This window comes from Engraulis encrasicolus, unplaced genomic scaffold (genome assembly GCF_034702125.1).
Source record: "Engraulis encrasicolus isolate BLACKSEA-1 unplaced genomic scaffold, IST_EnEncr_1.0 scaffold_108_np1212, whole genome shotgun sequence".
NCBI classification, from domain to species: Eukaryota; Metazoa; Chordata; class Actinopteri; order Clupeiformes; family Engraulidae; genus Engraulis; species Engraulis encrasicolus.
This window is the reverse complement of record NW_026944559.1, coordinates 62,501-77,500: the sequence shown is the minus strand read 5'-3', so window position 1 is coordinate 77,500 and position 15,000 is coordinate 62,501. Positions and strand designations below refer to the sequence as shown.

Genomic DNA, 15,000 nt, shown 5'->3' with positions numbered 1-15,000 from the left:
CTGTCTGTCTGTCTGTCTGTCTGTCTGTCTGTCTGTCTGTCTGCCTGCCTGCCTGTCTGTCTGTCTGTATGTCCGTCTATCTTCCTACCTGCTCATCAGCCACGATTTTTTTCTGCCTGTCTGTCTGCCTGTCTGTCTGTCTGTCTGTCTGTCTGTCTGTCTGTTTCCTGCCTGCTATCTTCCTGCATATTATCCTGTCTGTCTTTCCATCTGTGTGTCTGTCTGTTCTCTTGTATGTCCCTCTGTCTGCCTATACAGTACTGTATACAATACGGTCTTTCTGTCTGTCTGCCCGTCTGCTCACCTCTGTGTCTTCAGAAATGAAAGGTGTCGTGTTAATAACCAATTGGGTCTCTTAATTTTCAGCTCACCGAACTAATAAAAACCATGAAATAGGCAGGTATCTCAAGGCTTTGACTAAAGAACATAGAATATTTTGAAGCTATACGTAATCCATATATATCCATGCTTGTTAGGTAAGCATTACAAATAGGTGGTAGTATGTTAGCCCAAACCCAAACACTGCTGTTTTTTGTATCCCATAGCCCATTTAACTGTTCAAATGAAATCAAACTAATAGTACGATGGTAAAATTATGTGTGCAAATGTAAGCAACCAAAATAAAAACTCATTAAAACATAGCGGACATACAAATTTTGATTTTGTGACTAAGCTGGGTAAGGACTGTCTCTGCTATTATGAGGTACGTAATGTAGCCCTATTGAATTATATCGACCAATTTCCCTTGTTGCGTTCCCATTTGTACAATTTTGTCAGAATGTCAATAACTGAGGCACTAAAATGCATGAGCAACCGGTAACACATCCGTCCGGTGTGTGTGTGTGTGTGTGTGTGTGTGTGTGTGTGTGTGTGTGTGTGTGTGTGTGTGTGTGTGTGTGTGTGTGTGTGTGTGTGTGTGTGTGTGTGTGTGTGTGTGTGTGTGTGTGTGTGTGTGTGCGTAACCGGTAACACATCCATCGAGTGTATGTGCTTGTGTGCGTGTGCGCTCATGTACCTATGTGTGTGTGCGTGTGTGTGTGTGTGTGTGTGTGTGTGTGTGTGTGTGTGTGTGTGTGTGTGTGTGTGTGTGTGTGTGTGTGTGTGTGTGTGTGTGTGTGCGTGTGTGTGTGTGTGTGTGTGTGTGTGTGTGTGTTACCTGTGTGTGTGTGTGTGTGTGTGCGCGCGTGCCCGTGTGTGTGTTTGTGTATGCACGCGTGTGTGTATGCACGCGTGTGTGTTATCTGAAGTGAAGGCACATGATTTCTGTCAGTGCTGGAATCCCCTTGGCACACGGCCTCCATCTCTGGCATGACTGACTGGCACCAGCCTGCGCCAATCTGCAGCCATCAACAGCTGAGGGCAGCTAAACAGCACTAACCTAATTACAGCCTCCAGTACGAGGGAGTGGAGGGTCGAATTGGGACAGAGAGAGAGAGAGAGAGAGAGAGAGAGAGAGAGAGAGAGAGAGAGAGAGAGAGAGAGAGAGAGAGAGAGAGAGAGAGAGAGAGAGAAGGAGCATACAGTGCATGTGCGTGTATTTGTGTTTGTGCGTGTGTGGGTGAGTGTGGGTAAATGGGTGAGTGTGTGTATATATAGGATATACTATATTCCCCCCCCCCATTGTTCCTGCTAATGATATTCTTAAATGCCCTTAATATTGTTATGATATTATTCTCTGTAAACTTTGCGCATACTGACACTATACTGTGCAAACAGGCATGCCAATAAAGCAAACTTGAATTGAATTGAATTGAATTGAGAGTCCTTGGGGAACTTACCCAGGTGGTGTGCTGCGGGGTGTGCGGTGGGGTCGGTGGGCAGGACCACCAGGGCGGTGGAGGGGTCCTGGGGGAGGGGCAGCACAGCCCCTGGCATGGCCGCCGAGAAACCCTGTGCCAAGTTCTGGTGCAGCGCCGCATGGCTGAGCCCTGAGGAGCATGGCACACGGAACACGGAACACAGAACACAGAACACAGAACACAGAACACACACTGTAAATAATGATATCAGTGATAAGTCATGATAACTTATTTATTTCATTCATTCTGCTATACACAGTAAATAAACAGAATTTGTTTAACTTGAAATCATAAGTTTACCAGCTGCCTCAGAATTCCAAGTTAATTTAAATCTTTATTGTAAGTAGTGTGGAGCTTTGAACACAAAGATGCAATTCAAAGCATCACACAACGTACAATAAGGAGGAATTCTGAGGCAGCAGGTAAATTTGTGATATTCTTTACAGTGAAGAACGCAGAACACAGAACATAGAACAGACTTCAGAGCCAAAGTCTGTAGTGGCAATTTTACATTTCATTTCTTTCAAAATATGAAATATTAAGCGTGTCACTGTGGCACAGTAAGCAAAGCTCCTCCGACATATAAGCTTACATGCCCATGGTGACCCAGGTTCGAGTTCATCCATCCTGGGTCATGCCCCAACCCTGCCCCCTCTCTCTCTCTCCCACTCCCTTCCTGTCATACTCTTGACTATGTCCTATCATCCATAAAGACACTACAAGCCCTACAAAAGATTAAGTGCTGTATTGGGTCATCGTGACTCATTTTGCAAAACCATGATAGATGGAGCATGAATTACTTTTCTGGAACTTGTGCAACCAGACCTTGAACTTGTTGAAAGAAAGATATTCTACCAGAACACAGCATGTGCAAGGCCCTGTCTCTATGTGAAATCTCTCTTGATCGATGTGGAACTACCAAAGTGGATAAAAAACATATTGCTCAATTGTCAATGAAATCACTGCCCAAGTCTTTTAACACAGCACAAGCCTAAACCCAAACCCTAACTCCATCCCATAGGAATGGTGGTAGTGTGTGTAGTGTGTTGTAATGTTCTACTCAGAGGTGTACAGTCGGTCCCCCTACAATGCACACCCTTTACCGAGGTAATGCCACGTCATCCACCTCGGTACGTACCGGGCCTAGCTGCAGTGTACCCAAACAACCGCCGGGTGGCACTTGGGAGCGCTCGCTATACGCTTTACCACGTGGTAGTCTCTCTCTCTCTCTCTCTCCTGTCTCTCTCTCTCTCTCTCTCTCTCTCTCTCTGGCCTACAGCTTACCTATTGCAGTGTGAGCTTGGACGTCCAAAATGTTTATTACCATATGGAATATTTTACGATGCTGACGGCATATTAATATACAAGTGAGGAGTTCGTTGACAGTTTCCAATTCCCCTCATGTGGCGCACAGTGCTCCGCATGTAGCAGGATCGATAATGATGGTCAGGGCGCACAGCAGTGCTTGGGTTGCTATGTTTTTTTTCCCTGGAATACTGTCGCCGATCAGATAGAAATATTCCTGTTATGAACCCGAGTTTAGTAGGCTAGATATCGCGCAGTGAACGAGGCAGCCTGCAAACAGTTTGAAGCGCAAGGTGGCTGTAACAAGTTAGAAAGTAGCCAAACTCTGTTGCTTGGTAACCTTTTTAAATTATGAGCGTTCCACGAACTATCTTTCTTTGCGCACGCTATAAAATGGCAATAAACATGTTATGTTAAACATTTTAAACTACTGGTTAACTATTTATGCTTTCTAATGTTGGTAAAAGCCGTATAATAAGCGGGATAATGTATTGTCCACACGTGACTATCGGAAAATATTTCCCTTCGAAGCGTAATAACACCCCTCCGCCTTCGGCGTCGGGGGTGTTATTCGCCTCGTCGGGAAAATATTTTCCTATAGTCACGTGTGGACAATACATTATCCCTTAGGCCTACATATTCACCAGCACGCACCGATTCAGCGGATAGCCTAACAACATGCCTATAAATTGTGTGAGAACACCTCCAGGAAGTAGGAAGAGTCATAAAAAGAATAGCCTAAATAATGTAATGAATTTTCTTTTTTAAAAAAAAAAAAAAAAAATGATGATCGGATGAATTGCATTAATGTGCAAGCTCTGACAAAATGCAAATTGAGTGTAGCCAGAAGCCATACCGATTATCGCATGGCAAGATTTGAAACGTCTAATATTGCAACTTCAGACTTGTTGTCTGGCTGCGCTTCGTTTGAGCGTGTAAGCGTTGGCTATTTATCACACATCGCCAACAGCTGGGGCGATAACCTAACCTACACTTCCCTAATGAATTTAATGTTGTCACATTGGCAAAAATTAGCAAGCGACTGATATTGCTGTTTTCGTGCTCAAATTAAGTGTAACCAACTGTCGGGTTATGTGTCGCAGGTGAGAAAATGCGCATTTTTCCAGCGATACCTCTCCTTGTTAGGCCTACCAAATACCCTGGAGAGTACTGTACACCACAAATAGGCCTACGCCAAGACACAAATATTGAGTTTTAAAATAATATTTATTAACTAACAGAAATCTAAAAGAGTCCCGGGGCACCCCAAATCTATACAAGTCCGAAATTCCAAATTTCATTGGAGATCCCCCCCACAGTCATCCGTTCCGAAGGAGGCGGAGGAGCGGTGGCCAGATGTCCATCCATTGCGAGGCTGGGGAGACAGGAAGAGCTTGGTGACAGTAGGCTTGATTCCATAGGCAGTCCAAATGACACTCACTTCCATAATTAAGTAGGCTACGCAGGTAATCGCTGCACTTATTCCACGTGATTTACAACACTGCACTCGCTAGTCTAGGTTAAACGTTAGGGGTGAAGTTGCACAGCACTCGCACACGGCACGGCTCACTGCAAACAATGTGTGCTGCGATTCACCTGGGTAGGCCAGCGGTGTTAAAAGTGAGTCCAAGTACAACTGGGTTTGGAGAGAGAGAGAGAGGGGAAATATATGCTGGGAAATATATGCAATGTCATCTCATAATCATGGAGTTCCTCATGCGATTTCATCTGGGTCAGTCAGAAATGCATGCACCTTGCGCACCGGGAAGTGTGTTTTTTCAAACAAGAAAACTGGTTCATCATATGCATGGCTTAAACTGACTTTAATGTTTGCCAACGTGCTATAGTTTTCCTCTCATAATAGCACCTGGCGACTGTGACCACAGTTAGATGACCTCGCGCGCGTAAACCCATTAAAATATAGCCTAGCCTTCTGTGGCTATTCAGAGCAATATGAACCAATCAGGTCGGCGTTGCTATTAAGCAAAATACATCCCTGATGTCTACTTAACTAAAATAAGATGCATTTGTCTAATATTTGGAGACATCGCCTTGCTCTTTCTGCGGGGAATTAAGCGCCTCTCTCCCTCGCTCTCTCTCTCTCCCTCTCTCGCCCACACACACACACACACACACACACACACACACACACTGTTTGGAGAGGACGCATTTAAACTGTAACAGTTTAGGCAGTAGGGGAGAGCAGGGACTCATGAAACTCGGGACGAATGAAACACTGCGATTTACTCGAAAACTTTAACATCGCCTATCCGAAAGTATGAAAAGTCAAAGTTGTCAGGTTTACAGGCAAAAGGGATTTAAGTGTCAGTAGACACTGTCGGGACGAATGAAACACCCGTTTCATCCGTCCCTCTCGCCCATTGACTTAAAGCAGGATCAAAATAAAATGGGAGCACTTGAGATGACTATGTTCCAACTTGTCTTGAGCACCGTCGTAGCGCAACAAATCATTATCGTAAACATAGCCTAGATAATTGGAAATTACAAAAAATAGGCTACATTTTATAGACTTTGGCTATAGGCTAAGCCGACTCCTCTACCTGTTTGAATTAGTGCAGCCTTACAGGGAGGACGTTAATTTGGCATAGGTCAACTGCAAGAGACTACTAATTTGTGACTTGACGTGATGTGTGAATAATTAGGCTACGATATGCAACAGGCATATTTAGCCGCACTCAGTCATTCATTGGGTGAATGTCCCGACCCTGTGTGTCCGCGTGCATGCATGGGGTGGGGAAAACACATCAAGCGTGCCATCACCACCCATCCCCCCGGACGCACGAAACCCATTGAAGATCCAAGCAATTGTAGTCTGTCAGTATTTTAGTGTGGGCCCAGGTAGTTGAATTCCTGCATGGCCTGGTTATCTCAATAGTGCCAAGAAGATGTTTGCCCTCAGGCTAGTGTGTTCATAAAGCGCATGTTCGATTTGCTGTAATAGGCTACGATCAGTAAGCCTCAACTTGTCTGTCGTGTCTTTTCCTTCTTTCGATATTTTGTAAAATAGGCCCACGTTAAAGGCTAAATACGATAATAGGCCTAAATAAGGCTAATAAAGTGAGCTAAATAAGTCAGGCCTAAATAAAGTTGTTTTAGCCTATGAACTCAGGCAATGCAGAAATTTGCGGAGGGATTTTGGATAACTTGGCCTATAGGCTACCGATGGCTTTATGAACTTCATGACTGGGCTACAAGATAGTCGGGTAAGCATATTGACTTGTAGACCACCAACATCTGATGCTGAAGTGGGGGAGGGTGTTTTTTTCCACTTCAAATGTTCCCCGACACACACACACACACACACACACACACACACACACACACACACACACACACACACACACACACACACACACACACACACACACACACACACACACACACACACACACACACACACACACACACAGATACGCGCTAATCGCTCTCTCTCTCCGTCTCTCCCTCTCTTTCTCGTTGTTGCTATACGTGCATCTGGATAGGCATAGGCAGTGTGGTCACCCAGCACATTTTCATAGAAATGCTGTGTTTTTAAAAAAATGAAATCTTTATTCAGTTAGGTTGTGAACAGCGTTTCTCTTTCGATGTTGCGTCACCGTGGACAAGTGTCTGCTCGAAAACTTAATGCAAAGCGGCTAAAATGTTCAGAACGTGTTGAACTTTTCAGAACATGAATGTTTGTCTGTGGGGGAGGGGTGGGTTACAGTAGTGCAGTGCAGTGCAGTGCACGGGACTGCACAGCCTTTTGTGACATGTCGTGGCGCGACAGGTTATCCAGCCTCCGAAGGAGTCATAGTTCCCCAGTCATACTGTTGGTTCGCATCTCCACCGAAGCAACTGAATTTGCAGTCCTAATCACAGATGATTAGCCACACCTGGTGTAACAGATGTATTGTCATGTGTGCATCACATCCCCAGTTAACCGGAATCCCGTCGATCGCGCACAACAGCGCATTGAAAGGATGAAATGTTCACAAGCACCAATACAAAAAAAACCGTCTTCAACCTATTAGTCCGTAGGCTATCCTGAGGATATCCGTTCCTGACTTGAATAGGTAGTGCAGAAATAATTAACAGACACCACTTAGCCTATAAGTTAGGAGCGGAATTGAGACGGTGAATGCAGGACAGAATTATGAAAACAAAACACCGTCGACTGGCGGTCTTGTTTAGGGATCACGCTTGTGTTATTATCAAATACCCAACTTAACGTGCAACGCGCAATTGGCTGACTCTTTCCACTTGTAGCCTAAAACTGAGGGAGGGATCAACATACAATGAGCTACACTGAAGCAGATTACTCTGCTTCGAAAAAAAAACAGTGCACCAATAGCCTAATACCCCCGTCTTCAACCTACTATTTAGGCTACCAGATATATAGGCTAGTAATAGTATTAAGTTGTGCTACCTTGTTTTTTGTGGTAAAGACAGTGTAGATCAGGTAATAACCTGCAATAGGGGAAGCGGCATGCGCCAGTTTTAAAGACGGAATGTCGTCGCCAAATGTAAAATCACCTCTCTCATGCTGACATGACGGGGCACTACTTCATTAGGCTACAATGTTGTTCATGTCTGTTTGACTCACACTATACGAGTGGTTCAATTTGTGTTTTTGTGCTCATCGCACAAATGAGACAGACAGGCTTGCTTGATAGGGCTACACAAAGCAAGCGACATCGGTCCACTCAAAATGGTCCGAACTCCGCCGCTTGATTTCATGTCTCCTCAGTCTCTCCATTACGGTTTATTAGTATACTCTGTTTTGCTATTTTCGTTATTCTTAGCCCTGGCATTACAGATGAAGCAACTGTGATCAGTGAGGTTGTGGAAACGGTTGAATAGGCCTATGGTCCTAAATTGGAAGCGGCCGATGCCAGTTTTGAAGACAGAATGTCGTCGCCAAATTTAAAATTCGATCTCTCTCATGCTGGCGTCACGGGACACACTTAATTACAATGGTGTTCCTGTCTGATTGACTCGGTTTTAATTGTCTTTACCGGTTCAAATTGTAGTAGGTATGCAAACTCTGTATCCTGAGGATACCCGTTCCTGGCTTGAATAGTGCTGAAATAAGTGAGGGACGGATTGGGAGACGGTGAATGCAAGACAGAAAAAAGTCGAGTTTAAATTCACATTGTGGTCTTGTTTAGGGCTCACACTTGTGTTATTATCAAATGCCCTATCAAATGCCCAATGCTAAATAAAACATGCAATTTGCTGACTGTATTTCTACTACTACTAAAACTGGGGGACGGGCAAGGACGGAAGCACAAACAGACACAGGCAGACGCTGCTCTGCAAAAGCGGTGCTATACTGCCCCCCGCATTCCGAATGGCCACAGGGTGTAATGATCACGGTACGCTGCCGCGGCCCGGCACGGTAGTGAGCAGATTGAAGTTACACCATCTGTATTGTGTAAAAGTAGAAGTACTCTTACAGTGTGTCTCTACCTCATTAGATACAGCGGAATAACTGGTGTTTAAACTATGTATGATCATGTAGTGCACTAGTGTAATTTTGCTGTATCAGTAGAAAGTGAAAGTGAAAGCCCATTGGGAAACTCCAACTCCCATTGTCATTGTCATTGTGACACATCACTCCACAGCACACAAGTGAACACTGCATACTGCACACAACGAAATTGCATTTATGCCTCACCCGTGCAAGGGGGCAGCCCTCAGTGGCGCCCCATGGGAAGCAGTGCGGTGGGACGGTACCATGCTCAGGGTACCTCAGTCATGGAGGAGGATGGGGGAGAGCACTGGTTGATTACTCCCCCCACCAACCTGGCGGGTCGGGAGTCGAACCGGCAACCTCTGGGATGCAAGTCTGACTCCCTAACCGCTCACCCATGACTGCCAGTAAGAGTACTTATGGGGTACTTATAGTTTATATACCTCTGTGCAGCTCGTATTGACACAGCTCAGGCCAAGTCAAGTCCACATCTTCTGGTAGAATAAGATACCCAAACCCGCCTACCCAATGCAAAGGACTGTGCTCAAGTTCGGTTTCCTAAGGGGGCGTTGTCCCCTCCTTCTTCTTCTCTTTCTGTGACGTTTTGGTGACAGCTTGCATAAGATAAGCACTACCGCCATCTACAGCGCTAAGGGAACTCCAATTATTCTCAAGCTAAAGTCTCCAAGCAAAAGAGTCCTAAAGGGGCGTTCACCTGACGTCACATGGATCGAGCCAAAGTACGGGCTTGATGTGTCTTACTCTATTAGAAGATATTTGGCCAAGTCTTACCGTAGGAATGTCCAGTCATCCAGATGGAGGGACTTCCTGTCCGTGGCATCCAATGGTGATGAGCCGGGTGAGCATGTGCAGAGGGGTCCGCGCCTAATTGGCTGCCCGGCACCATGAGGTGAGAGGTCAGGTCACCATGGCAACTACTGGATGGGTGGATCCTGGCAAACTCCACCCGCTCTTTGTTTTCCCTGCGATGGTGGACGGCAGGAGAAACGAGTTGAATTTTTAAACTTTTATAGTTTTTTTTGTATGGAAATTAATATAACGGCTTTAAATAAACAGATAGATAGGAAGGTAAAGACACATAGAAAGGCAAGCAGGCACACAAGCAGATATATAGACACAGTCACACAGATAGAGAAGGAGAGGAAGATTGCAGGACATGAAATAACATTACACTCAGCTGACGCTTTCATCCAAAGCGACTTACAGGTATTATTTTTTACAGGGTATTGGTTACAGTCCCTGGAGCTCTGTGGGGTTCGGTGCCTTGCTCAAGGGCATTTCAGCCATGGATGGAGGTGTAGGGAGAGGTCAGGCGGGATTCGAAACTACAACTCCCAAACTGAAAGATCCACTCCCTAACCACTAGGCCACTACTGCCCAAAAGATAGACAGAGATACTTTATGCATGTGTGTGTGTGTGTGTGTGTGTGTGTGTGTGTGTGTGTGTGTGTGTGTGTGTGTGTGTGTGTGTGTGTGTGTGTGTGTGTGTGTGTGTGTGTGTGTGTGTGTGTGTGTGTGTGTGTTCATAAAATATACCTGATGAAGAGTTCTCGTTCGCGATCAAGGTGTTCCTCTGCCATCCTCTTCCTCTCCTCCTCTAGTTCCCGATCCAGCGGGAACATGGACCGCATAGGCACACCTGAACACAACACACACACACACACACACAACACACACACACACACACACACACACACACACACACACACACACACACACACACACACACACACACACACACACACACACACACACACACACACACACACACACACACACACACACACACACACACACACACACACACACACACACAAATAGCAGGGGATCAGATGCCACAATCTGGCAACCCCCACACCCACCCCCAACCTAATTTTCCCGATTTTTTCCCCTGCATTTTTCCGCACGCACGCACACACACACACACGCGCGCACACACACACACACACACACACACACACACACACACACACACACACACACACACACACACACACACACACACACACACCTGCACTTTTCAGTGCCACAATCTGGACACTCTTCCTTCCCTCCATTTGGTCTCTTCTCCTCTCCTCTCCTGCTCTCCCCTCCTCGCCATCCCCCGTCATTCACAAACTGTACTCGCAATCTGTACCCCTAACCATTTCTGCTTCCATCCCCTTTCCTCTCTTTCTCTCCATCCCCCATACACCTCCCCTCTTCCTTCTAGCCACCTCCCCTCTCCCATCCCTTTCCATATCCCCCTTCTCTCCTCTCCTCTCCTCTCGTCCTCTCTCCACCGTCCCCTGTCATTCACAAACTGTACTCCCCATCTGCCAAGGCTCCATACCACCCCCTTCTCTTCTCCTCTCCTCTCCTTTCCTCTCCTCTCCTCTCCTCTCTCCTCTCCTCTCCTGCTCTCCTCTCCTCTCCTCTCCTCTCCTCTCCTCTCCTCTACTCTCCTCTCCTCTCCTCAGCAGATCTCCTCTCCTCTCTTCTCTTCTCTTCTCTTCTCTTCTCTTCTCTTCTCTTCTCTTCTCTTCTCTTCTCTTCTCTTCTCTTCTCTTCTCTTCTCTTCTCCTCTCATCTCCACTGCTCTCTTCTCTTCTCTTCTCCTCTCATCTCCACTGCTCTCTCCTCTCCTCTCCCCTCTCCACTCCACTCCTCTCCTCTCCTCTCCTCTCTCCCTCTCTCCACCCTCCCCTGTCATTCACAAACTGTACTCCCCATCTGCCCGGCCTGGTTATGGCAGCACATGATTCAGCCAAGGCCTCCAAGCTGGCACCCAACGCTAATTCTCATCATCATTCACACACCTCCAATCTGGTAACGACCCCCTCCCCCCACTCTCTCTCTCACACACACACACACACACACACACAAACAGACGCACACGCACACACACGCGCACACACAGACACACACACACACACACACACACGAACAGACGCACACACACGAGCGCATACAGCATACAAAGACAGACGTACCTCGTCACCACTGACAGAATACAATCTGGCAACCAGCTAATAAATCTAACCATCATAGTCAAACAGCTCATTTGGCGACCCCCATCAGGCCGACCAATCAATCAAAACAGCGCAGACCTGGCAACTAGCTCCCAAGCCTGCCTCCTTCAGAGATCACACAGCTGTGCAACAACCACACGTGATCGCATGCCGTGCACACACGCACGCGCGCACACACACACACACACACACACACACACACACACACACACACACACACACACACACACACACACACACACACACACACACACACACACACACACACACACACACACACACGGGCACACACGGGCACACAGACACACGGGCACACACATACCGTCTATTGCTTCACACACAGGCTCATACGCAAAGAAACCAATTGCATCACACACACACTCACACACACATTTTCCTTCCAGCACACATACCTCACACATACGCTCACCACTCTCTCACTGGCACACCTTGTATTTTTACTATCTTCTTTATCACTTTCTTTTACACATATTCATTCACACACACACAGCCTATCATTTGCGCAAACACACACACCCTATAATTTGCACACACACACCTATTTCTTTACACAATCACACAAGACTGCATTTCATGCCACACGCATGCACAACTGTCTCTCTCTCTCTCTCTCTCTCTCTCTCTCTCTCTCTCTCTCTCTCTCTCTCTCTCTCTCTCTCTCTCTCTCTCTCTCTCTCTCTCTCTCTCTCTCTCTCACACTCACCTTTCATGCTGGGCAGCACCCTGCCATGCCTATGGTTGTGACTGTGGCCGTGGCTGTGGCTGTGGTGGCTCGGGTGCATGTCGGGGGGAGGCCGGCAGGGGGGCGGCTCGCTGCGTTGCCTAGCGACCGCCACGGCAATGCCCACGGGGGGCTGGCGCACCTCGCCGCTCTCCCCCGTCGTCGTCGACGACTCGCCCACGTCCCGATTCGACCGCCCACCTCCGCTGCCACTACCACCACCTCCATCCGATCTGTCGCCATCCCCAGATGAAGACGCCATGGAGGAGGAGGAGGATCGCCTGGGTGGAAGGGTCTGCCTGTGAGCCTGCTCCTGGACCACACAGCTCCCCGATCCACCACCACCGCCTCCACCACTGCTCTGGCTCTGTTGGCCCTGGCCAGAGCGCTGTCCCTTCAGGCACCCCAGGCCTCCAAATGGGCTCTTCTGTTGTTGCTGCTGCTGCTGTTGTTGCTGCTGCTGTGAGCCATTGGCAGCCATTGACTGCTGACTGCTGCTGTACTTCATAAGGCTCTTCATGGCACTACTGGCACTGTTGTTGTTTGTAGCACCGCTGCTGCTGCTGCTGCTGCTGCTATTCACACTCCCATCACTAGGTGGCGCCGTAGAAGAATCCCCTCTGTGGTGGTGGTGATGAGGTGGAGGGGTGGCGTCATGGCTCTGCTGGTTGTGGTTGTGGTTGTGGTGGTGGTGATTTTGGGTCTGCTGCTGCTGCTGCTGCTGATGATGCTGGTCGTGATGTCGCGAGTGTGGCGCCACGTGGTTCTTCACAGAAGGAGTGGAACCTGGAGTAGAACTACTAGATCCATATCCAACTGCGGAACCAGAACCGGAACCGGAACTGGAACTCGAACTGTTGCCGGGACCACTGTCGCCGTGTGTGTTGTAGGCCTTGTGTGGGTCGTCGTGGTGGTAAGTGCGGTGGTGAGATGACGAAGGGGGGGATGGTGGAGGCGCCCAGCCACTGGGGGCTACGCTGACTGCCGCATGGCTGCCATACACCAGAGGGGGCGCCATGGAGACTTTAGCCGTATGATGATGATGATGATGATGAGGATGATGATGTGAACCCTCGTGTTGCTGTGGATGATCTGACGCTGAGCCGCCATGTTGTTGGTGGCGTATCCTAGCGACCTTCTGCCCGTCGCGAGTAACCACGGAACACGTGCCACCGTCTCCACCTCCCTTCCCCTCAGATGACGATGATGATGTCGATGATAGTGATGATGATGATAATGAAGACGTGTTGTTGGGTGGACGACCCGATTGATGAGAACAGTCCCGAAAGGGAGGCGTGCTGGCATACGGTCCACTCTTTCCCACGTGGCCACCCCCTCCACTACTCACATCATTTAACGACGTTGAGGTGTGGCCCCCCGATTTTGCCCCCTGAGGCAACGAGGGACGGTACACCTCCATAACGTCGTCAACACCACTACTACTATTACTACCACCACCGTTATCATTACCGTTCACACTCTCTACATCGCAGGAATGTGACGACCCGTGCCTCTGTGGGTGAGACGGTGGTGGTGCGTGGTGGGGTGGATTCGATGTACTGCCACCGCCATTGTGAGTCCAATCCGATCCCTTCTCGGACTTCCTGAAGGAATGCTGCTTCTGCTGGTTAGCGTTGGCAGACTTCCTTTGGCAGCTGCTGGGCACCTGGGACTGGGAAGGGTTGGAGCTAGGATTAGGATTAGGATTGGGATTGGGATTGGAGGGGGAGTTTGAGCTGGAGGTTGGAGGGTTTGTCGAACTGCTGGATTTGCTGCTGCTGCTGCTCCCGGTTCCTCCACCTCCTCTGGACTTTTCTACGGCCTTAGCCTCCTTCGTTGACCCTGAAGCACCTCCACTACTACCTCCACGTCCACCTCCACCCCCTCCGCCACGGCAGTTGGGGTTGCCCAGCTGGAACGGGCCACTACCGCCCTTGTCCGCGCCCAGGGGGCTGACCGAGGGCACATATGTGGGTCCCGTGGCGGCGGCGGAGGTGGTGACGACCTTGGAATTGTTGGAGTTATCACTCCCAACTCCCCCTCCACCCCTAGAGGGGGCTCCCTTGTCCTGGGTAGAGGCTGAGGTTGGCAGAGAGAGGGGCGGCGGAGGGTGAGGGCAGTAGAGGTCCGCGTGCGGGTGGTGCGGGTGGCTGTGCGAGTGTGGGTGACCGTGGGCGGGGTGGTGAGGAGGCAACCAGGCGCCACCCATGGATGTCCCCATGGCGAGCGGTGGCGGTGGCGGGGGAGGCGGTGGTGGAGGAGGGGCCATGGCATAAGTCACGGCGGAGTGTGGGTGTGGGTGTGGATGTGTGTGCGCGTGTGGGGGAGTGTGGGAATGGTGTGGATGGGAGTGCGGGTGTGGGTGCGCGGAACCCCCTGCCCCTGTTCTCCTCAGGCAGTCAGCAGAGGGCGATGGGGGCTCGCTGATGCGCATGTCCCCACTCACCACTTCCTTGCAACACCTGCTCCCACTCCCACCTCCACCTCCACCTCCAGATCGGTGGTGTGATACAGTAGACCCTCCACCACTCTCCCCATCCCCACCACCACAACCCCCTCCTCCTTTGGCACCGGCGCTCGAGTCCCCGTTCTGCATCTTGCCGTTGAGGTGCCGACAGGCGCTGAGGGCTTTGCCCACCTGGCCAG

General features: G+C 49.0%; 1 protein-coding gene across 1 annotated transcript in view; it reads right to left on the bottom strand.

The window, feature by feature from the left end:
• LOC134442038 (BAH and coiled-coil domain-containing protein 1-like) overlaps positions 1-15,000 on the bottom strand; it is a 129,854-nt gene that overhangs the window by 70,336 nt on the left and 44,518 nt on the right. The window contains exons 4-7 of the mRNA XM_063192383.1: positions 12,337-15,000; positions 10,138-10,240; positions 9,373-9,563; positions 1,779-1,928 (exon numbers count right to left, since the gene is read on the bottom strand). The exon at positions 12,337-15,000 is cut by the window's right edge and continues 612 nt beyond it. Of these exons, the coding sequence (XP_063048453.1) occupies positions 1,779-1,928; positions 9,373-9,563; positions 10,138-10,240; positions 12,337-15,000 (3,108 nt within the window). The remainder of the gene's footprint in view (positions 1-1,778; positions 1,929-9,372; positions 9,564-10,137; positions 10,241-12,336) is intronic.